The 25835-nt window shown below is 37.7% G+C and overlaps 1 protein-coding gene across 2 annotated transcripts in view; it reads right to left on the reverse strand.

The window, feature by feature from the left end:
* Positions 1 to 1391: 1391 nt before the first annotated feature.
* Positions 1392 to 25835, reverse strand: part of LOC149197888 (protein PIN-LIKES 6-like) — a 442686-nt gene continuing 418242 nt past the window's right edge. For both annotated transcript variants that reach the window (XM_089406022.1, XM_089406023.1), the window contains exons 9-12: positions 25074 to 25174; positions 6702 to 6754; positions 6413 to 6601; positions 1392 to 1967 (exon numbers count right to left, since the gene is read on the reverse strand). In XM_089406022.1, coding sequence (XP_089262148.1) covers positions 1843 to 1967; positions 6413 to 6601; positions 6702 to 6754; positions 25074 to 25174 — 468 coding nt within the window. In that variant the 3' untranslated portion in view covers positions 1392 to 1842. The remainder of the gene's footprint in view (positions 1968 to 6412; positions 6602 to 6701; positions 6755 to 25073; positions 25175 to 25835) is intronic.

Raw genomic sequence — 25835 nt, forward strand, 5'->3', positions numbered from 1 at the left:
TTATAATCTCTCGTTGAGATGTCAATGACCAAGATCTAATCTCGATCAATGGCTAAGATCATCTTGACTCCATCAAGTTACTTTTATGGAAGTCACTAAAGAGAAATAGACTTGTCTTAGTAATTATTAACCTATTTTCCTAAGATAGACATAGGAAAATAATTTAAAACTAGTTAATAATCCAATTAAAACATTTTCCCTTAGTATTTTTTTTTAGGTTTGAAGATAATTAATCCTCTTGTGCTCTTGGCCTTATTAACATCACCTGAGACTAAAACCCCTGTTTGAGCTACAAAATCTAATAATATTTAACAACAATACAAAAGACAAGTATACATTCTAATTTGTAGAATCCTCCTTTCATCCCTTGCCCTTTAGCCTTCCTTGACTAACTCGTAAACTGGCCTCATTCATGAAACGAGGGCCTAACCTAGTGGTATTTTTATAACATAATAAGGTTATTTCACTCTATTCTTCTCCTTTCTACCCTAAGAAGGTCTCATTATAAAAGTCATTAGATGTGAGAGGATGTATCTAGACACTTAGGACCACAAGCAATTAGGAAACTTCCACAATTATTGACCCCAAGGCAATTCATGACATCCTAAGTCAAGTTGATCCTCTTGGGAAGAACATTCTCTAGAAACTCTAGGCTCCATGGCTCTGAGGCAAATTGTGTAGTGAGTGATAGGTTGTTTATTAACATGGGAGCAATGGTATACAAGAGAAACAATATCATGTGAGTGATGGACTACGTAAGTAGGCATGTTCAAGGATGGATAAGGATGCATTCAAGCCAACAATTGAAGAGGGCTGAGCTGAGGTTACTCCTACTGAAATGAAATGGCAAAAAAGTTTAAACAATGTGACAACAATTAATTAAAAAAAATATAAAAAATGAAACTACTTAAGTCAATTTTTGGTAGTTAATTTAACTGTGTTGGTTTACCAATCTACCAATAATTTGCATAACCATTGTACCTACTTCAATATATATTTATAAAACTAAAAAAATGGAAGAAATTGTAACTATAATTGTAATTGTTCATCTTGTATAATAAAATATCTTACTTCAACCCTGTAAATATTAATTTTACCACTTAATCTCTCATAATTATATTTATTGCTCAGGCTTTCTAATACCAACCATCTAAACTAAAAATATTGGCCCAGACGTAATTTTTAAATTATTTTCAACTACTATGAATAACTAAAAATGAATTAAAGTTGTTTCTCATTCATCATTTCCCAGATACATCATATAAATATGTAAAATATCAAGATAACCAAATTCGCCAATAAACCCTATTGACTCCACATGTTTCCACGGATATTCAAACCAAGTAACCTGCACCAGATTATGAAAAGCAAACATAAACATCATCATGAGATTTACCGAGATATCACAGTTGTTCCTTTATTACTATATAACCATTGTTTCCAGGCCAAGCCCATGGCCATATTTCCAAAAAATCATTTGAAGAATTACGAGGCACTCTTGAAAAGGCAAAACTAGGAGCGGATATTTAAAAAATGTTTAAAGACACCAAATTTGAAAAATGACAGATTTGCTGCTGGACAGTATCCAAGCTCTGTCACACATCAGCTTACAGTTGAATAATACGATGCCAATGATAACAATAATGCTTATTACAACCCAGATATGACTATTATCACAAACAGGAGAAGAGAAAACTTATGGAGTTGCTGCAGAACGGTCCCTAATATTGGCGTTTGCATGGAAGCTTTCCTTCTGTCTCATGCTGACAAATGGTCATCGAGGATGACTAGAAGAAAAACATGTACTTGATGCTAAAAGAATTAAGTCACACAGCTGCTTAATTAAAATAACAAATGAAGATACAAAATTATCCAGATAGCCATGGAAAAAACTGCACAAATGTGGATCCAAAATAGAATTGCGGATGCTTCCATTTCTGCGAAGCCTCTTAAATTAGCAACAGCCCCTGCATTCATATACATCGACTGAAGCTTGTTATCGTGTTTATTTCGCAATGGTATATATAAACTGTTTAGCTGACTAGCATGGGTAGGTAACTCATTAAATACAACCAATGAAACGTCTGAATATCCACCATTTTTTTTTTTTAAATCCTATCAATTTCTTTTTCCTTTTTATAAGCCTATTCTTTTGATCAGTAGGTCTTATTGAGTTGTTTCACCCCAATGAAAGAATACATAGAGAAGCTTTAAATCAACTTTAAAATTTGTTAGAAGTTGATATTTGAGGAAAAGCAAGTTCCTCATCTCGATGAAGGGTGTTAACTAATAGGCATGGCCGCTGCAGAAAGTCGAAGTTCAAGAAGATGTTTTTATTTTCTGAATTTCCCATTTTTCATATTATATTAAGAAAGATAATTAGATATAAGTATCATTTCAATATCACACCTTGGTCGACACAAAAATGAAATGATATTTTATGGTTCATGAGACTAAAAATAGTCTAAAAATAAAAATAAAAATAAGAATGACACATTAAAAGTCTTCTATTTTTTATTATTTTGGTCATGCGAAAAAAAATATTAAAAACTTGAGAAAGTTTGATGAGTCAACCAAAACTAATTGCATATAATTTTTTATTGCATAGGTACTATTTAACTTAATTTAATGAACACCATGATTTATCTAATTAATAATTTCATGAACATTATTGTTTAGTTAATCAGCCTACATCTATATTTATTCTAGATCTATTGAAGGTCGAGAGAGATCAAATCTCTTTACATTTTAAAAGACATTTCATTTCAAGAGATTTGATCCCTCTTGGTGCTTGGTAGATTTAGAATTAAGATGGATCTAAGTTGGTTTAATTTCCCTCTTTAAATAGGCTATATTCCACATGAATACCATGGGTCAATACCATGAAATTATTTTTATTTTTATGTTTATTTTTCTATTATTATTTTTATTTTATTTTGACCTAAAAATGTTTTCACATAGAGTTACTTTTATTATATTTTGTTGTATTATATTTTATTTTGTTGTATTTATTTTAATTTTATTTTGTCAGAAAAACATTTCATTTTAGAATGTGAGGCCTTCAAAGACAACAGGGAAAGTTAGCTCTTGGGATAATCTATTTAGAGGGGGGTTTGTCGAGAAGCTGGGAGCATTTATTTTGAAGCTTCATAGGAAAAGGGCCGAATACATCAAGCATGAAAAAGCAATATGTCTATCTCACTAGAACGCCTCTCAAGACTATTGAGAAAAATACTATAAAAAAACATGAGTCATAACAACTTAGAATAACTACAACAAACTAACTTACCTCAATTTTATTTTAATTATTAATTTATTTTTAAATTTTAACCTCAATTTTATTTTAATTATTAATTTATTTTTAAATTTTATTTTTATATTTATATAATAAGACAGAACATTACAATTTTTTTTATAATTAATAAAAATTACATTACTATTTATAAAATCATCGCCCTTGTGGACTTATAGCATTACTTTGCTTCATTGACTCAATTATCTTCTCATAACTAAAAGAAATAAAGAAATATGTGGTTCGCACTTTTTTCTAACATTTTAAATGGTTGGTGTATCGGTGAAGTCATTAACGTAAGTTATTACTTTTGGGGATCTAAAATTGTGTTCAAAGTTTTTATAATATAAATCAAGTCATTGGTGTAGCAGTGGGACGATATAAGGGACTATTTTTAAATTAACATTTTATTTACTGTAATTACTAAATAAACTTTTTTTCATTAAAGACTCAATTAGCTGAGATGAGTGCTAAAAAAGTTTAATGCTCTGCAAAATGTTTATCCCTAATATTATTGCAAAATTCGAGTATCCAATGTATATGGAGTATGGATGCATGGAATTTACAATTAACATTAAAGATAGTTTTATGGCGTAATTTTTTGTTTTAAATATAGTTTTGTTTATAAGTGAATTGTTCTTGAGGAGTAGATCAGTGAGTTTGTGTTGGATTTAGTTTTTATCAGGTTATAGGTTCAAGTTTTATGGGGAAGAGTTGAGAGTGGGAGCCACTTGTAAGGATAAATCTGTCCCACAAGGCATCTAGACATGAACAAACCTTATACAGTCTTAGTGACAGAATCTCAGGTAGGCAAATAATTCTTTCATCCAACACTGGGGTTGGCATTGGCCTAGGCCCATCCTAGCTCAAAAGAAAGAAAAGGGAAAAAAAGCAAAAAGAAGAAAAGAAAAGGAAGTAAACTTCCCACCCTTGCCATCAATTTCTGCATTTGAATGAAAAGGACATAAACTTCCCACCCTTGCCATCAATTTCTGCATTTGAATGTGTTTGGTGTTGGATATATATTTGGTAAACCTATAGTTTTTTAAAATATGGATGAGAAGTTATGTCCCATTCTTGAAGTGAAACTTGACAGAAAAACTACAATGATTAAGTTTATAGAATAAGACATTTTCTCACTCTCAAAGAGCAATACAACTGTTGAAATTTCCAAGTATTACCCGCTAGAAATTTTATCTGTATTTTCTAGTTTATTTCGCCTATTTGTTTAATTTCTAACAAGTTATTTAACCATATAAACAAAGAAATAAACACAATATAGTCTCAACCATCTACAAATCAACCGCCGAAAGAAATAGACAAACACACAAGGGACAACGTTATTTTTCGACAATCGTCCCCATAAAAAACCAACTTAGGAAAACCGGTGCAACAATTTTGAGGGTTTTATTATTAAGCAACTTTTCTTGAGTACACTGGGTGCCAAACTAGCTCACCCGATAGAGAAAAATAATTTGGCAGTAATACCTCTCTTCGGAAGCAGATATTCTAAAAGTCTGCTCCACCTAACCCTTTCTAGCCCACTCTGAAGCACTGCATCAACCTTCTTGACCTCTGCATCAGCCTTCCTGGCCTCTGCATTAGCCCTCTGAGGCTCTGCGTAGCCTCTCTGCATCACTTCTGCAGCCTCTGCGTCAAACACAGGTTCTCTGGGTCTCTGCGTGGCTCCCTCTGGCTCTAGGTCTACCTCTCTGCCTTTACGCTGGTCTTCCGACACTATCTCTGCCTCTCTGCCTTGCACTCACTGCCTTTCGCTGCAATACTGATCACTGGTTCGATTTTTCTTAGCAAACCCCGCTCTAGGAAATCGAACTAATTGATCACTCTGGTGTATCTCCAATTGACCCTCAAGCCTCCTCTTATACTTTTTCTATTGAGTCTTCAACGGCCGAAATTACATCTCTAATCAATGGCTAAGATTAGATTTGGCTTGATCCATGTTATTTAGAACCTTCTAACCTAATTTTATATTAATACCCATTAATATTTTTATTTTTCCTAAGTTTAGACTTAAGAACCCATTAAAAATATTAATTATTTTAATATCTTCTTCACTGGACAGAATTTCTTTAAACCATTTCTGGGTCTTGGAGATCTCATGTGCTTTAGCATTTCTACCAATTTTCATGGCTAGAGTACATCTGATGCTACCCCAAATCAACAACAAGCAAATTATTGCTAGTGAAGCTCCCCTACTGCACAAAAACAAATTGAAAAATGGATTAAGCAAATAAGGAAGTCGGAAGCCTTATTCAACTGAGCTGTCACATAAAAGTCTCGACAAAAGTTGATGTTTCAGGGTCGCTGAGGAGAGGCATCATTGACAAAGGAATAATACCCATGATCATTGTGCGTTGATGATTCAAGTAGATGGTGGAACGTACGTTAATGTGAGTATAATGGCCAAAAAAGTCACTCTTTAGAAAGCATTGGAACACACAAAATGACATGTTGGGGCAATCGTCAAAGATTGATTGTGGATGGGTAGATTTTGACACTTGGCACATGATTACTACAAGTAACAACGTTGAAAAGATTCTACTACTTCAAGGTCTTTATTGTTGCAGTACTTAATTGTCTAATGAATTGAGGATCTGAAAGCCTGGAACCATGAGATAGTGGCCTGGAAAACCAAAGACCCGAAGAAGGAGGATGGCCTTAACTTTGAAGACTAGAATATAAGGAATCTTCAGATGCGGAAGATGATTTACTTCTTCTGTTCAATAAGTTAGATCTATATCTGAGAACTATGATGTGTCAAATTAAACCCTTTTTGCCTTAATTTTTTCGTGTTTGGAGTGTTAGAAATTGATTTTGAAGAAGCCCAAAACGGCTTGTCAAGGATAGATCGTGGGGTGCTAACCAGTGCCAGCCTTTCCGAGGCCGCCTCCAATTTTATATATTTATATATTAAATCCTCTCAATTCTATTGACGACAAGATTATTTGTTTATGTACAATTGTGTTTGATTTTGGATTACGATACTTTCACAGGGTAAACATAAGGAAATTTCAAGTAATAATATAAATCAAATTTTAGCATACTAATGGGAAAATAACCTACAATTGTTAAATAAAAGCAATAAGAATCAAAAGTTACCTGCAAGAACAGACGTGGGCATTGTGTGTTGGAGGAGGAGAACAAACCGAAACATTTTGTCATTGGGAGGGAGAAAACCCAATTTGTCAGCCAAAGTAACAATACCAAGACCAGCTGGAGGCACCAAGAATAATCGACCAAATATAATAGCTACTGTCGTTTTAAATCCTAGCTTAGAGTTTCCAGGACCTGTGGAAATAAGATAGATAAATAAACATGCATCTAGTAGAGCTCACTAACATACAGTCAAAAATCTGTTGACGAAGAAATGTGCAACGAATTTACTAACCACCCACAAGGTTGCCACCTAGAGCCAGCATTATAGATGGAATCATAGCTCCTCTGCACATTTGAAGCAAAAAAATAAAATCCATACATTTATAGAATATTCACTGAACACAAATTCCACTAGATTAATATGAATACTAATTAATATGTTCTAACTATGAACAATAACTGCGGATCAAACAAGGAAATAACCCATTGACTGTATGCATCACTGCTTTCTCAAATGCATCCATTAAAGCACTATGAAAATTGAATGTCTATAATTGCATTGCAAACCAGACTTCCATGTCACACTCTTAACTTGGCAAATTGGGACTGGGAAGGCAAAGGACCAGCTGAGAATACTCATTTTGCATAAGGCTTGTACTAGTGAATTCTTTTGATTACCATTGTGATTTTCATTACAAAGAGCTTTGGAAGACTGAGGCATCACTTGGTTCTGTGGATTGTTGATGACATGGATGATAACGAGCTAGAGGTTTTGATGGTGTTTTTCTTGGTATACATTTTTTCTTTTTTTGCAAAGTTCTATTGATATTCCTTAAAATTACATATCAAGAGAGTTACTGCAATCCTGTGGTATGTAACTATGAAAACCAGACCACTGGCAATACAAAAGGCTCTTTGCCATGAAAAGTTTAAGTCAAAATTTATACAGAAAATAATCGTGTGTTTCTGTTCATAGCTGAAGTTTCTCTATAGGCTCATTATCCAATATGGTGGGTTTCTTGTCATTCTGAATCTCTTTTTCGGCTCTGTGCGGGAGAAGTTTCTTTGTTTAAGGCTCATTATCAAGTATGGTAGGACGATTGTTGTTCTGAATCTCTTTCACGGCTCTGTGTGGGAGGAGATAAATGGCTCAAGCTTGCAGCGTGTTCCTGCACTCTCCGCTCAGCTTGCCTGTGGCTCCAGATCCAAGGGAGTTTCCATTCATCACATCAAAAGTGAGCTTAACGAGCGTGCAGATGATTTATCAAAAAGAGGTCTTCAGGCGGCTCCAGGCTCATGGTTCATGCAGGTTTCCTATGAGGGAAATATTTTCTCCATTCAGGACTTCTTTCCCCCTGATTTCTAACCTTGCTTTTGCTTAGGTTCTGGCACTTTCATCAATTTCTGGTTTTGTTTTCTATTAGTTCCAGATGCTTCTCTCTGGATGTTGAAGTTTGTCATCCTCTAATTTTGCTATTTCCAGTGAACGCAGGTTCTCCAAGCTTGATTTGTCTTTCTTGTTGCGGGGAGCAGATTGTTAAGATCTGTTTTGCCTCTCAGTGGTTAATTTTAGTCTTCTCTATGATCAGCGAGACTATTTTAGACTCGGCCCTTAAATGGCTGTTAGTTTTTGGTTCTCTTGGCATGCTCTGTTTCTGATGCTTTCCAATTTTGGCTGGAGCTCATTTTGGTGTTAATTTCTACGCTCCTATGTTTAGTCTCATATATGAGGAACAGCTGTGCTTTCCAGTTTTGGCTGGAGCTCATTCTGGTGTTAATTTTGGTGTTAATTCCACTCCTATGTATAGTCTCATATATTTGAGGAACAGCTGTACTGGTATAATGTTTTGTTTATATTTCTGATATAAATACAATTATTGCTTTTTTCGACCTGAAAAAAAGAAGTTATCAAGCAGACAAATATTCTGTGGTTGACAATCGATAGAGTAACTATAAAAACTAGAGAACCAAAGAGCTATCATGAAATCTATGAAGAAACAAGGGATCCACCTCAATGGGGTCTTGAGCATGTTTGTTAGTATTCCTTGGGTTGGAAGGTGGGGCAAGTTGTGCTTCAATGTGTTCCAGTCTACTGTCCATATCTTTCATCTAGAGCTGCAACTCATCTAGTATGAGCAGTATTTCGTCCTTGGCATCATTGCAATCCAAGGGCACCTTGCCTAATAGTGTCCTGTGAAATTTTTAATCTATTACAGCCACTAGAAATTATTCTTCTAACTGATTAAAAATTAAGTGCAGTTTCTTTGCTATGGCAAATAACAAATAAAATCACAACTGCAATTTTCACCATAAAAACGTCGCGGAAAACAAAATGCTAGAAACTGATAAATATAGAGCACACACACAATAAAATTGACACAATTATTTTTAGACAAATGTCCCCAGAAAAACTCAAAGAGGGAAAACCGGTGCAGCAGATGAAGATTTTATTATTATGCAACATTGAAATACTCTGAGTACAATTTATGGATGCCCAACTGGCTATCCAATTAGAAAATATCTAACAAAAATATTAGAGAGAAAGTTCTCTCCACAAGCAATCTTGACACTGGCCACCTCAAAAAATTTGGTCTCCAAACCTTTCCACAGGCCTTTTACACTACCTTTGCATAGACCCTCACACTTGTGGCTCAATTTTGCCTCTAATCAAGGCATCATGCATGTCTCTACTGCTGGAAGTGACTCTCCGGCCCTCTGGAAAAAAAATTCGGCCTTTGGACGCTGAATTGACCTCCCTCACAGCTAAATCGAACTACTCACTGAAGCTACAATGCAGCCCCTACACAACTTCACTGTAGAATATTTCTATCACTTGTTGTTGCCTCTCTGGAACTGGAGTCTCCTCCAGAATCACTGTCTCTGCCCCTCACTGACTTTGCTTCTCCTCTGGCTCAAACTCCTCTTCCCTACTCAGTGGCAGTTGCTGGATAGCTCGATCTACCTAGGAAATCGATCTCTCAGTGTGTCTAGCTCCAACCCTATTGACCTCCTCTTATAATCTCTTGTTGGCTCACAAACAACCATGATTAGATCCCCATCAACGACTAAGATCATCTCTAAGTCGATCCAGGCGAATTTCTAGAAAAATCTCACCTTTCTCAATTAATTCCTCTTAATTAATCACTTTTCCTAGGTTAGACTTAGGAAATATTTAATTATCGACTAATTAACTCAATTGAACCATCTCTAGGTGTTTTCTCTTGAAATTTCTTCTGGGTTCTGGAGCTCTTGTGTTCCTTAGCCTCTCTAACCAAAGTCGAAACTAGAACACTAGTTCGATGCTACAAAACTAACACTCACTCTTAGCTAGGAAGGTGTTCTACTATCTCATAACATCCTCCCATACACATTGCTGATGTCTGACAACTGTGTCAACCTGCCACTGCCAACCAACTACTGCACAACTTTGATTCATCTGCCACTCTATAGTTGAACCATAGTGCACCTGCACTGCTGTTGACACTACACTGTATACCCTGTACTGCTGTAAAGTCTGCGTTGCGTTGCATCTGATCTCATGTTGCTATTGCTAGAACTACTACAACTGAGAACCAAAACTCTTGTCCCTGCTATTGAAAGGGGTTCTCCACTATACCCATTTGTTCTCTGAATTATATGAACATAGTTCACCTAAGAGCTTTCATGGGTATATTGCAACCTGCTCTTCTGTGGGAACATGTTGTAGCTAGAATGCTCCACGCTGCACACAATCTCTGATGAAGTGATACTAGATGTCAATGTGTTTCAATCTATCATGAAACATTGGATTTTCAGAGAGCCTGATGCAACTCTGATTATCATAGTAGATTTTAGTTGCCTCCAACCTCTCACTGAACAGGTTTGTTACCGCTCAATCTAGTAGGGGTCCTAGGAGGGGTTCCAAAGGGGTAACTACTAGACCAAGTGGCAATAATGGGACACGGACCCACTGTCACCTAAGTCGATGTCCCCTGCTCTTTATGAGCTTTCACCGATGGGAGGAGTCCTTGTATAAGGGAAATCACTATGAATGATAAGTCAATGATGGGATTGATAGTGACTTCAAGAGCGCATTCACAAGAGAAACTCAAATGATAAGATTTACTTGCTCTAGAAGCAAGGGTGTGGGGCTCTCCAAGAAAGGCTCAAGGAGGCCTAGACCTAGGGATTAGAGATATTGCTTGATAAGGGATGCCCTACACCTAGGATTCCCAAGAGAGGATGGTTTTCTAAGGTGCCCGCTGTAAGATAAGGAATAATAAAGGTATGGGACCACAAAGAGGACCCAAGCAAGGCTTAGGGTTTTGTTTGAAACTTCAAACAAAAGATCTAAACCAAGCATGGGAGAAGAAGAGGGTCAATGAAATTGAATTTGACTTGAGTTTTATTGCAATGGCCCTTGAGGAAGGCACTAACCAAGGAAACTTAGGGATAAGAACGATGTTGGATCTAGGGCTTGAGATAATTCCAAATCTAGTTGTGGAAAATCCTTCAAAACTTGTGACGCCCTAGGGAAAACCCCAACACAGTTGTAGTCCAAACTCGGTCTCATAATGGATGGCTCTAATGAATTTTGCTTGATGCCCTAGGAGACCTCTAGGATTAGGGCTTGGAGAAAGGGAAAAGAGGTGAAAAGAGATAATCTTTAAGGTGATCACCAAGGATTAGATCAATGCCTTGTCTATTGGGAGAATGGAATCAAGAATGACATTTGATTTTAGACCTTTTTCTTCATTAAGGAGTCCAATATGCAACTTCGCTAGTCTCGAAGGTGCTAGTTAGGTTACATAAGGAATTAACACTTCATTTTGCAAAGCTAGATGGAGTTTCAAGGTTGAATCTTCAAAGATACCCCTAGGAACATTCACCCTTATTGCCCAATGAGTAACACATGCAATAGATCAAGATATGCCAAGGGATTCAAGGTTTTCGCAGAGCACAAACTACATCATGATGCAATATTTCATACATTAGACATATAATGAAAATTTCGCATAAAAGAGAAACTTACATGGAAAAAAGAGTATATCCATCCATCATGTTTGCAAGAGAGAAGCTCCAAGATAGAATAGCAACAATCCAAACATCAAAATGCATTAAATATCCTCCAATTCATCCATCAATAGGTAGTGTGAAATTCTCAAAAAGAGAAAGATACAAATCCAAGTGATGATGAGGAATGAAATGATCCTCTCATCAATACATATGATCCTTTAAGAGTTCGATTTGCCTAATTAGGCCTAATGATGCCCCTAATAATAAAATAATGTACAAAATAACATCCTTTGGCAACAAGCCCACCAAATAGCTCCACAATATGGAAAATAAGCCTCTCAAGAGCACTGAATTGATAGATAAATAGCTAGGAGGGCCATTGGAAGGCCTAGTGGAGTCCAATGTGTGCCAAAATGAGTGGAAGGGCTCCACATATAGTGTTAAAGGGGATGGCCCCTTGATCTCCAAGCAAATGACCTGTGGTGCTCCCAAGTGGTCGTGAAGGCACAAAAACATCCTCATGGGTCTCCAAGTGGATCGATCAAGCCTGTATCCCATCTGTAAGGGTTGGAACAATGATGCAAGCCCTCCCTTTGTCACCCATGGTGAGACACAACCTCATCTGGGCCCTAGATCAACTACCAAGTGTACGGTGCAAGCGTGTAGCCGGCTGAGCAAGGTGGTTTAGGTGCATCATCATCATCAAATAGGTGGAACACGAGCGAGCAATGGGTGGTATTGAAGGATCCTATAGCGTTGCTATCTACTCTCTACTATAGTGAGGCCCATGGCTCTCAACGCACACTGTACAAATGCCAATATGACCCTTTGGAGGGCTTGGACCTTATATAGGGAGACCAAACCCCAAGATGAAGACCCACTTGCAATCCTGTATAAGATCCAATGCGTCTCCTCACCTTCTAGTACAACAAATCATCAGTGTAATTGAATAAATGAGCTTACAAACCATGGAACCAAGTGGACACTTCATAGTGGCATGCCCTTCCATAATGGGCTTTAGAGTGTACAAGTGTCTCCAAGTTCAAGAAGGAGGTTAATCAAGGACCCTATTAGGTGGTTTCAACCTCTAAGGGAGTGACAGGTCCATGGTACATCCATCAAGTGGCAAGTGTCATGTGATATGATGATGGAACAAAGTGGGCCATCAGAGGAAGGCTCCAAGCCACATGCCAAAGCACAAGGGTAGCTAAGATAAGGGAAGCCCACACTTGGGTGTATGAATGTAAGAGGCAACAATCGTGGTACATGAGTTACCTCGTCCTTTGTTTTCCACCATTCTTCATATGCCTTTTTCCCTTTATTGATTTTTCTTTAAAAATTGCTTGGGGCTCTAGGGGATGAGAGCACAATGTGAATGATATAACAATGAATACCCCCTTAACGTTGGGTAGTTCATCGCCCACCAGGGGTTGGGACAATCATGGGTTCCTTAATGATGCAGGGGGCTAATATAGGGGCCCTAGGAACCAGGTTGATGGCCATAATGATAGGGGGTAGAGCTCATGTTGGCTTTTTCCCACTTGTAGATTTGTATGTCCCGGCCATTTTTTGCATTTTGTGGTACATTTCCTGCTAAGAGTGGCCAAATTATGCTTTTTACTTTCTTTTTAGTTGCATCAACCTCTAGGGCATTGTTCCAGGCTCGACCCAAAGTGTGGACAAGGGGAGAGGGAGGCTAACTCCTTGTGGACCCAATGGACAAATGACAAATGTGGTGAGTTTGGTCAATACAACACTCAGTGTCCCAAGAAAAAGAAGGACAAGAGGGGGGTATCAAACCACAACTTCGGCAGATATTGATGAGTTAACCTTCAGGTTGGAGGAGTTTGCATTGATAGCAACTATGCCTCCAAAAGGACGTGGAGCCTAGTACTTCAAATTTGCAAGTTTGGGCAGGGTCCAAGGAGGACAACATCAGACAAATGTTTCTTCATGGATCATCACCTAAGTTATAGGGGCCCACAGTTTACAGTAGCAAGAGGATTAGTGTCAATAGGCGCAGTCAAACCTTGAGAGACAGTTGCAAAGACTAGATGAAGTCAAATACTTGAGGGCGCAGAGACATTTGGGCGCAAACAATTACTCAATAGACAGTGCAGATACTAGTTGCAGTCAGAGACTTAGGAGACATTTGCAGAGTTAGTAAAGGGACACAGTGGATCAGTAGATTGGTTCTCAGTTCCAGTAGTTGCACCAGCAACAATAGCATGAGTTCAGATGCAACATAAGCAGTGTTGGCAGCAGTGCAAGGTGGCACAGTGTAGTGTTAGCAACAACGCATGTGCATAGTGATTCAGCGACAGGGTTAGCGGATGAATCAGAGTATGCGCAGTAGCTTGATGGACAGTGACAAGATGTTACAGATGTCAAACATCAGCAACGTGAGGGAAGATGTTATGGGATAGAACACCTTCCTCACTAGGAGGGAGTGTTAGTTTTTGTAGCATCGAATAGGAGTTCTAGTCTTGATTTGTGTCTAAGAGACTGAACACGAGATCTTCAAAACCCAGAAAAGGTTTTGTGAGATGAGCTTGCAAAACACCTTAATTTAATTAACCATCATTTAAATTTTTCGTAAGTCTAACTTAGGAAAACTGGTTAATTGATAGGAATTAATTAAGAAAATGTGAGAAAGCTCTAGAAACTCACTGATTTTGTTTAAGATGATCTTAGTCGTTGATAACGATTTAATCATTGCCATTAGTGATCCAACGAGAGAATATAAGAGCAAGTTGTGTGAGAATTCCAATATGGAATCCTATTGCTCTCCTAATTGTTAATTAGTTTAACAATTTATTTGCTATGAAAAATATCGAAATAAACACATTGCAACCTTCATAAATAAAATACTGCAGAAAAATAATGCGTTGGAAACTGAGAAATTCTAGCACACACACATAAAATATGAGACAATTATTTGTGGATAAATGTCCCCGGAAAAACCCAACGCAAGAAAACCGGTGCAACAGTGAGGGTCTTTGTTATTATGCAACAGTGAAAATCTGAGTACAATCTAGATGCTTGAAATTGGCAATCCACAACAAGAAAATTTGGGCAAAATTATTGAAGGGAATTTACTCTTCCTCCATAAGCAATCCCGCCACAACTTGCCTACAGAAAACTCGACCTCCTGAAGCTTTTGCATCACCCTCTGCGCTGGACTATGACGTCAAGTCTCTGACTGATCTCTGATGAATTCGTTCTGTCTTCTTCTGCTGAGAAATTCGTCTCTTCGATCCTCTGGATCCTTAGTCTAGGCTCTGGATTTGAGATCGATTTTCTCTTCAGCAAATCGAACTGCCCTCTCTGAAGCTACTGCGCAGAGCTCTACGCTGCCTCACTAGAATAACTCGACCCTCTTGCTGCTGCCTTTCTGGATCTGGAAAACTTCCTCCGGATCACTGCCCCTGCCCCTCACTCGCTGCTTCGATCTCTGGCTCTCTCCAACAACTGACTGCTATTACTTTGGAAATCAAACTGCTCAAGTGTGCTCTCCATCACCACATCAACCTCCTCTTATAATCCTCTGTTGGAGCACCAACGACCAAGATTAAAACATAATCGATGGTTAGGATCATCTCTGGATCGATCCGTGTGAGTTTCTAGATGATTCTCGCCTTGACTTAACTAATACTGATTAATTAACCATATTTCCTAAGTTTAGACTTAGGAAATATTTAAAAACTGGTTAATAATCTAATTAAGTAATTTCTAGGCAGAATTTCCAGAAACGATTTATGGGTTTTGGAGATCTCATGTATTCTAGCCTCTCCACCAAATTTTGTGGCTAGAACACAACCGATGCTAAAAATACTAACAAGTTGATGGCGTTGGATGAGATACACTTGAGAAAGTGGTGAGACACAAGGAGAGCGAGTTCCTTGGTAGATCGAGTTATCCAGTTGAAGAGATTGAGCAGGGAAGAAGAGTTTGAGCCAGAAGGAGAGCAGTAGCAAGAGGGAGCAACAACAAAGAAATTCCGAAGAAATCTCATAGTGATTTCCAGTTCCGAAGAGCCAGCAGAGAGGAGGCCCAAATATTCCACAGAAAGTCGTTCAGGTTGAGTGAGTGAGCCAAAAACCCCAATGCCGGTGTCAGAAAGAGATCAATTCAGTGGCAGAAGTCTGAGAGAGCACCGACAAAACAACTTATTTCTAGTGATAAAGGGAGGCTAGACAACCCAGTTGGAGGCAGTTCTAGAGGCCATACGACTTGCCCAAGCTAACAGTGTGAGCAGCCAACTAGATAGTGCGAGCAAGCCAGGGGGAGGCTGAATTATTTTGGCAGAGGGCGAATTTTCTCCAAGATATTTTTGGCGAGATTATTGCTGGAGGATTGCCAATTTAGCATCCAAATTATTGTCATTAGAATTTACTGTTGCATAATAATAAATATAAACCCTCATCTGCTGCACTAGTTTTCCCTTCGGGGTTTTTCCAGGGATGTTAGTCCAAAAATATTAGTGTCATTTTTATTGTGTGTGTATCTATTTTCTCAAGTCCAGTTTATTTTCCACAACATAATTTTATTGTGAAGAATTGCAATGTGATTTATTTGTTATTTGTCGTAACAAATAAACTGCATAATTAATCAGTTAGAAGAATAAATTTCTAGTTACTGCAACTCAAGGAAAATTTCATAGATAGGATCTGTTGGCACAACTATAATTGTTGTAGCAAACTCCTCCATACCATACTCATCAAATTGGAACAATATCTTGGCCTTCTAGACTGCAAATTTGGAGGTCCCGTCCAACCTATCCTGATCTCTCAATCTTGCTGCGACCATCCCTAGAAAACTGGAAATTCTGCAAACTCAAATAAATAGGGGAATAACATGAACAATTATGATCTGGGGAAAAACCCTTGTGCTTTCTCTTCTTGTACCCTGCCTTAGTTTATGCAAACCCTCTACATTTGGATCTGCATAGTACCTCCTTCTGCCCTCAGATCCACTCTAATGCCATGTGAAATTTCAAATTATTGTTCTAGTTACTGGTTGTTATTCTCCTATCTTTTCATGTTATTTTTCGACTTCAAAATACTTTCGACAAATACTAAATGAAACACAACTGCAACTTCACGAAAAATAAATACTACAGGAACTGAGAAATATATGCTCACACACAAATAATGAACACCATTGCTTTTGGACAATTGTCGCTAGAAAAACCCCGAAGGGAAAACCAATTTAGCAGATGAGAGTTTTTTTATTAATTTTGGTTACTAGTTGTTATTCTCCTATCTTTTCATGTTATTTGTCGACTTCAAAATACTTTCGGCAAATACTAAATGAAACACAATTGCAACTTCACGAAAAATAAATACTACAGGAACTAAAAAATATATGCTCACACACAGATAATGAACACCATTGCTTTTGCACAATTGTCGCTAGAAAAACTCCTAAGGGAAAACCAATTTAGCAAATGAGGGTTTTATTATTAATACTTCAGCTAAATATTACAATTGCTTGCCTCGCACTGGAAAAGCTCCAACCAAATTATTCTTCACCTCTGCTAGACTCTTTTGACCTCCTGGAAGCTATAAGACCCACCAAAATCAAGTCATCCTCCCTCTGAAGCTAATTTCGACTCACACGTGCGGCTTGGCTGAGAAACTCGGCCCTCCTGGCAACTCGCACTAGCTGGCTAATTAATCTTTGTCTCCTCTGGTAAATCTATCCTCCTATGTAAATCGATCTCTTCTGTGCAAATATTATTGCTCAAGAAATTTTCCTCTTTGAGCAATTCGCACCCCCTTTTGGAGTAACTCGCACTGCTAGAAAATCGACCTCACTGCAGAAAAATCGACCCCCTAATTTCCTGGAAATATCTGTGAAGAATCTCTCCGGTAATCTATGTTGAAACCCCTGCTACAAATGTCCCTATGCTACCTCTACGCCCTTGCTCTCATTGCAAATTTGTGTGTTCTCCAAATGCTCATTGATTTCCTCTTATAATCTCTTGTTGACGAATCAACGGCCATGATCCAATCACAACCAATGGCTAAGATCATCTTGACTCCATCAAGAGACTTTTCCAGATGTCTCTAGATGAAAATTGATTTACCCCAATTAATATTGATTAATTAAGCTTATTTCCCCAAGTTAGATTCGGGAAATTTAATTAACTGCTTAATTAAATCCAATCAGGGCCCTTTCTTGCAAAACCAATTCTAGGTATTGGAGAAAATGTGTTCCTTAGCCTCATAAACACAATCTGAGACTGGAACACTTGTCCGAGCTACACAAACTAACACACTACATGCCTCTTCCCATAAGTATCATGTCATATCCTGGTCATACAACATGACCCTTGTTGCCTTTTATATGGCACGGTTTTTTCTCTCAGCAACCCCATTCTACTGTGGGTTGTAAGGAACTGTCCACTCCCTCTTGATGACCTCCCTAATACAGAAGATCTCGAAGGCTTTTCTTGTGTACTTGCCTTCATTATCTGGCCGCAGAAGCTTCTCCACAAGAGCTTTGAACTCTTGGAGGCGACTAAAGACTTCATTGTTGGTCTTCCTAGAGTGATCATCAATTAAGGTAATGATCTTCATACCATTTGAGAGACTGAGTCGACATCGGACCACATTTATCAGAATGAATCAAATCAAGAACACCTTTGGATTTGGTGTCACTCGGAAAAGCTGCCTTAGGAAACTTCCCCAACACAGATCGCTTACACACATTCTCGTGCTCAATGCTCACCTTTGGAACACCTATCACTCTCTCCCTGAGCAACTTAAGTGCCCCATGATGGATTTGGCCCATCCTCCTATGCCAAAGCTCTCCCTGATCTCTTGGATTGTTGTTGCTTACAAGTGCCTTTGGAGTATTCATTTGCAACCTATAAAGTTTTTCGGTCTTGACTCCAATTACTATGGGCAAATTCTACTCTTGGTGCTTAATCAACACCTTCTGACCTCTAAAGAGTACATTGTACCCTTTCTCCCACAGAATAGAAACGGAAATCAAGTTCATCCCCATTCCTGGCACATGCAGCACATCATGAATTAGAATTGGCTTGCCAAACTCCCTTTGAAATAGGACTATCCCTCTCCCAATTAGATTGCACTTGGACTTATTCCCCATCATGATATGGAATCTTATTTCCTCCTCCTTGTAATTGGAGAAGTATTCTCTAACTCTTGTCATATGGAATGACGCCCCACTATCTATATACCAAACATGTTGTGAGGTTGAGTTAGTCAAGAAAGCTATGAGTGCGAACTCCTCTTCCATCTAGCTGGAAAGCTCATCTACATTTGTTGAAGTTGTCGTCTTCTTCTTGCCATTTTTATCACTTTTCTTCCTCTGCGGGCAATTGCTGACACAGTGGCCAAACTTGTGACACCCACAGCACTTGACCTTTGATAGGTCCTTCTTCTTATCCCCCTTGGCTTTGGACCCTTTATTGGATCCCTTCCTTGCTTTATTCTTCCCTGTAAGAGCCATGTTTTCCTATTCTCCCTCACCCTTCTGACGACTGGTGCTAGTGCCATTGACGAGACTCCTCCTAAGTTTTTCTTTGGTAAAATCTGACCATAGTCTTTCCCAATATGAAAGATCATGCCTTCCTGTAATAACTTGTATGAAGACATCCCAATCCTAAGTAAACCCATTGAGGTTTTTTCTACGAGCTCGCCATCTTCAATCTTCTCACCAACCCTTGCCAATTCTTCCTTGACACGTTTGACACTGGTAAGGTAAGATACAACAGTTTCTCCCTTTATGGTTTCATGCTTCGGAGTTTCTCCCACAAGATCAATTTCATGTTTACACAAGAATCTTGATAGAGTTTACAAACTGCATCCCACATCTTCTTTCATGTATCCTCTTCTGCTATATGAGGCACAATGTTAACCTTGATGCCATCTAGAAAAATGCGCCCGACTTTGGCATCTTCCTTCTTGTAAGCACACGTTATGTTGCATCTGTTGACACAGCTACAACATTGCTAGCACATTCCTTTAGACCATTCTCCTCCAATATTAACAAGATTTTGGATTTCCATATGCCAAAGTTAGATCTTCCCTCTAATCTATCCTGATCCCATAAACCAACTGAAGCCATTTCTCTGAAACCCTCAGAATAGAATAAGCAAACTCCAAGTAAATCTCGAACAAGTCGAACTGGGTTTTATAAACCTTTAGTTCCCTCTCTTGCACCTTGCATTGAGATTCAAAATAATATTTTACACTTTAGATCTTCTCTGGTACCATGTGAAAAATCTATTGCAATTGATTTGGTAATTACTCTCCTATCTTTTAATGATTATTTGTCCCAGTAAATTAATTTACTGCAAATATTGAATAAAAACACTATTGCAAAAATCACCAATTAATAAACCACAGGAACTGAGAAAAACCACACACATAAAATAGACACCAAGATTTTTGGACAAACTGTCCCTTGAAAAACCCCAATGTGGGGAAAACCAATTCTGCAAATGAGGGTTTTATTATTCTTCAGCGAATCTGTAATTGAAAATTATTACAATTGTTTGTCGTAAACTGGCAAAGCTCCAACAAACCAATTTTCTCCAACTAACAACACATCAAAACACCTGGAAGGAACTCAACCTCCCTCTACAAGATAATTCGGCCTCTTTAAGAAATTCTCGGCCCTCCTACACAAGCATACAACCTCACATGTGCGGCCTTTACTGAAGGAAATATGGCCTCACAAACCTTGGCAAACTCAGCTTCCTCTGGCAAACAACTCGACCTACCCTGGAAGAATTCAACCCCTAGAATGGTCTCGCTGTCCTACACGTGAAATCTACAAACTCGGCCCTCTAGAAAACCTTCGCACACTAAATGAACATCTCGACCTCCTGCAATCAAATTGCACTAGCAATCTCCCCTCCTCTGGATCTCAGAAACTAGAAGAGAATCAATGAAGAAATTCTTCGAAAATTGCTTCTCGCTCAATCATTGCTAAAACTTCGCTAGTGTCCCATGTTATCATTGTGCCCTTGCTCAATCAAATGATCTCCAAGATGCCCATCGACTTCCTCTTCTAATCTCTCACTGGGCAATCAACAACCAAGATCTAATCTCGATCGATGGCTAACATCATCTTGATTCCATCAACTCACTTTTCTAGAAGTCACTATAGAGAAATCGACTCGTCTCGATTAATATTGATTAATTAACCTGCTTTCCTAAGTTAGACTCATGAAAATAATTAAAATTGATTAATAATCTAATTAAGACATTTTACTTAAGAAGAATAAACTGGAATTGGAGATAATTAATTCCCTTGTGCTCCTAGCCTCATTGACACCTCATGAGACTAGAACACTTGTCTGAGTTACAAAAAACTAACACATTTCACTTCTCTCATCATCTCTATATGCTGGTTAAGGAAGATAAAGGTGCCCTCTGCATACATATGTTATCTTTACATTGGAATTCTGCGTTGTTTTGTTATAATTGAATACTTTGCAGTTCGAGGAATTTATACCTCAAGATTGTTGATCTTCCCATATATTGGGTATAAATCAAATTTAGATCTTGGTTAGAAGAGGGATACCTCCTCATGTTACTAAAAACCTTCAGTTGGAGGCCCGACATTGTTCTCTTCCATTGAACAGTCTCTAGAAACAACAGGTTCATTTAAGCAAAACAAGTATTTGTTCATGAGATACAACTGACAAGAATTTGAAAGAGATCAGCACTGATATTTGTTGGCATGGGTGCAACACAGTTTTAGAAAGCATAGAAAATATGTATGTATGAATTGCTTCTGGTCTTTTTAAATCTAAGTTACCAGAAAAGCCCAGCAAAAACTCTGGAAACGTCATTCGCCAAATAATAAACGAATTCGGGTACGAAACTCGTTGGAAACGATACTGAAATGTTTTCACGGGGTTCTAGTGTTTACGGAAACGAAGAATCTGATTTCTGCGACGTTTCAAAGTCTTTAGGTAGTTTTGGATCCCTTTCCGGAAATCCAAATACGAATCCGAAAAAATCGTGATCCGTATCTGGATTTCCGTAAATAGATCCTTACAAAAAAAGCCCCTATCGGGAACAGATCCATGCAAAAGGACGAACACCCGGAACGAATCACGCAAAAAAACCATATCGGGAACAAATTTAACTTTTTAATGGTTCCCTTGGGTAAAAATCGCCACGTTTTGTCCTTCAGGTTTTAACTTTTTAGTATTTACTCATGTTGTCGCTCTCCTCATTTCAGTTGCTATTTGCTATTGGAGCTTGGAGCCAAGACGAGTCGGCGGTCATTGCTGAGATTCGAGAGTTGGAGGAGTCACTATTGGAGTTTGGAGGAGTCGTCGGAGTCGCTGCTTAAGAGTCCACACTGCAGCTTGGAGCCAAGAGAAGTAACGAGTCGCTGCTGCTACTTGTTAGCCTACGGCTGCTGGAGCCTTGAGTCGTTGGAATCGCTGGAGCCTGGAAGTTGGAGACCACTGTCCATCAACTTAGTAAGTTACACATCTCTTCGAGCCTGAGGTTTCTATTTTTATTTGGGTTTTTGTGGATTTGGTTTTCACATTATGCTACCAGCATAATGCAGCTCGATTTCTTTAGCGGCTAGCCATGTCTCGACTCTCATATGACTAAGCGGCCATTAGTAAAGGTTGCAAGGCATGCAGCTAGGTATACAGCTTTCAGTTGCATACTACTTGTACACGAGGCTTGCATAGTGCCTGTGAGATGTTCTTCATTGTTTATTCCATGTTATGTGCAATACACTACATGTTGCATAGAGAAAATTAAATTTTAATGCTACATTGTGCACTCATTGCAAAATACTATCTGGTCGAATCAGTTTACCTTAAAACTAGGGTAGAGTTGAGGGTATTGTCATCAAATCAATTACACATATTAAAACTATTACTGTACTGTACATATGCCAATTCTATAACCGCACTGCGTTTGTGAGGTCTCTGTCATAAAATGAATTACACCACTTAGCTGTGTACTATACTTAAAGGTTAAGACTATTGTTTACATAAATAATTAGTAGGTAAAGATGTGGTGAGTGCCTCTAAACTATTTTATAAATTAGTAGACTATCATATTTGACAGGTAATACTTTTGTATTGATTCAAGATGGGATATAATTTATCAAAAGATAATCTTGCACCAATGCTTATGAGTTTTACCAGGTTCAAAGTTTGTTCATTATGTGGGATCATAGGGAGGGTTGGGGTGCTGATATTGATCGTATGTGGGACAAGACCAGCTTAAGTCCAATTGATTGGTGGAACTACTATGGTGGGTAACTTCCACATATCCAAAAATTGGCCATCAGGATCTTGTCACACGTTTTTAGTTCCTCTTCAGCAGAAAAGAAGTGGAGTACATATGGCTTCATCCATTTGGCGAAGAAAAACAGATTGGGCTCCAAGAAGGTTGGGGAAAAAGTGTATGTTCATTCAAACCTTCACCTTCTGTCATACAAGAGAGACGAATACAAATTTGGGCCCACCAAACTATGGGATGTGGAATCATAGTTGCCTAACTTGGATATGACGTTGAATGCTAGGTCTCATATATGATATGACTTTGTTTGATGAGGAGGCGTCAATAGTTGGATCTTCAAGTGGACATGGCAGCAATGCTTCCACTCATGGAGAGGATGTGGTTATTAGTAACAAGAATGAAGACATATTTGATGATATGTAAATGTAATTTATGATGGTGTTTTAAACTTTTGAACAATGAATATTGAATACCATAATATGCCATATGAATTATGAATAATGATAGTAGACTGTCAGTCATAGTTCATTTTGTACTTTGTACTATTTTTCTTTCAGAAAGAAAAGCAATATATTATATTGAGTCAATATATACATCATGTTCTGTGATAACAGAAAGAAGATCTCCTGACATAGGAGACTACTGATGAAAAAACAAATATGTCAAAATATGACAAATAGCTGATAGACATATAAAGCAAGAACATAGAGCAGCATATAGAAACATATGAAACATATATCATCAGTTTTGCCTGAATGTGCTGCAGATAGACATATAAAGCAAGAACATAGAGCAGCATATAGAAATATATGAAACATATATCATCAATTTTGCCTGAATATGCTACTGATATGGAATGATGACAAAATGAAACCAAAAGGAGCAGAAGGAGAGGAACCCATAGCCTCAAGAGCAGAAGTAGAGGAACCCATAGCCTCCGGCTGGAACAGCCACCTGGCGCTGACAAAGAAAGATCCTGGAAACCCCCAAAAACGAAGCTCTTTGCGCCCTACCAAACTCCAGCCTTTGACCAATCATCCATATAGAAATATATGAAACATATATCATCAATTTTGCCTGAATATGCTACTGATATGGAATGATGACAAAATGAAACCAAAAGGAGCAGAAGGAGAGGAACCCATAGCCTCAAGAGCAGAAATAGAGGAACCCATAGCCTCCGGCTGGAACAGCCACCTGGCGCTGACAAAGAAAGATCCTGGAAACCCCCAAAAACGAAGCTCTTTGCGCCCTACCAAACTCCAGCCTTTGACCAATCATCCGATGGATTGATAGAAAGCAAAGAGCCTAAACAGAACAGTCTTGAAGGAGATGTTTGAATCTTCAAAATTTTTTGAATTCCTCTACTTTGTACTATGTAGTGTGCATTATTGATTTTGGTGATGATGTTGTAACTTGTCATGTTGATGATTGAAATTTGAAACAGAAACTTTATGATATGTTGAATCATGAATGTTATAATAACCATTAAGAATGATGACAATGTTTATGCTGAATTGATGATAGATGATAGATGATAATTGATTATGTATTTTAAGATATAGAATCTAGATTCTAAAAGATGAATGGTAACATGAAATTCTTATTTTGTTATATGTGTGTGTGTGTGTGCCGTATCATATATAGATTTTTTGAAAATTTGTCGTATCCATTTCAAACCCTGTATCCATATCTGTTTCAGTGCAAGTTAGTTTTAAATAAGACAAGACGACAATTCAAATTGATGACGTCAATTCTGATGTCAAAAGGCTCTGTTTTGGTAGAATATTTAATAAAATAGAGAAATAAGCATAGATTTGGTAAATTCAAATAAGAATAAAATATTCATATCGTAGATACTTAAAATAAATTTATCCAATGGAAGTGTTGAAGTTTTAAATAAACCCCCAAAAAAAGGAAATCCTATGTGAAAATATTAATTGATTGTTTCAACACATATAATATATTTGATCTAGAAATGCATGTATACTTTGATCAAGGATTAGTAAGCACCAAAATGGGCAATAGGGCTAACTTAGACAATACAATAATGGACTGAGCTCTTCAGAAAAATTATCTCAAGCAAAACATTCAGTGAACAATGGAGGGGTAGGGTGACAAGGGATTTGCAAGCAACCTCAAACAGACTGGGGGAGAAAATGACTTTGTAGCTCTCAAGTAGTTTAAACTTTATTTCCCCCTACTTAAGCATAAAGTCAAGGATGTGAACAAATTTTTTCCCTGGTGAGTTAACTCTTTTGTGACTAAGTTTTTTGCTTCTGGTTAGTCAAATGTTACCTTAGTGATGAAATAATCAACATATGTGTGATTACATTTTGTTTGAGCACTTTTTGTTTGGGAAACTATTTAAGCATAATGAGAGAAGTAAGCACTGGATCAAACCATACCCAAGGATGACACAGCTGTCAGTGATAAAAAAGAGAGGTGCATCATCCGTCATGATGAGGTGCTTTAAAAATGGTACAACACCAATTATCATTGCAAGGATCTGCAAGAATAAAAACACAACATTATTTCTAACTTACGAGATCCCTAAAAAAACAAATGTTTGCTTCTTGCAGATATTGACATATGAAACTCCTAAATTTTTACAGCCCCATGCAAATATAAAATAGCGTCCCTTTTAATTATTTAACTGTGCCATTTCTAAAGGATGCTTATGTTTAACACTAATTTCTATTGAAGATTCAGAAGTAAACATAGATGGAGTTCCCTCCTTCCCATTACCTTGGTTCAAACTTCAAGGTCATATCATTTAAATATATATTTAATTAAGACATTCTTTGTATTTTATTATTTACCACCTTGGTCAAATGACAGACAAATCTTATTCTGCACTAAACTTGTTTATATAAGCCACCACGAGACTCTTAGTGCCAAAAAATTGCCTCATCAACAAATCTAGAATCAATGGCAGCACATGGAAACAAGGTACCTAACTACAAGAAGGTTATGAAACTTATTAACTATGGTTTGATTCTAAATCCTAATAACTTAGAACATTTCGGCACAAAAGATCTGTAGTAAAATTTAAGATTATGAGGAGATGAGAGATGCACCTCCTGTTGACATCATTATAGGATCAACAGCCTCATTATGGGGTCTGCAATAGCATCACTCCATGACAATTAGACCCATACAGGATGGCC

This window comes from Pinus tabuliformis, chromosome 2_2 (assembly GCF_031772625.1).
Source record: "Pinus tabuliformis cultivar Carrire ecotype Pingquan chromosome 2_2, CPIR1, whole genome shotgun sequence".
NCBI classification, from domain to species: domain Eukaryota; kingdom Viridiplantae; phylum Streptophyta; class Pinopsida; order Pinales; family Pinaceae; genus Pinus; species Pinus tabuliformis.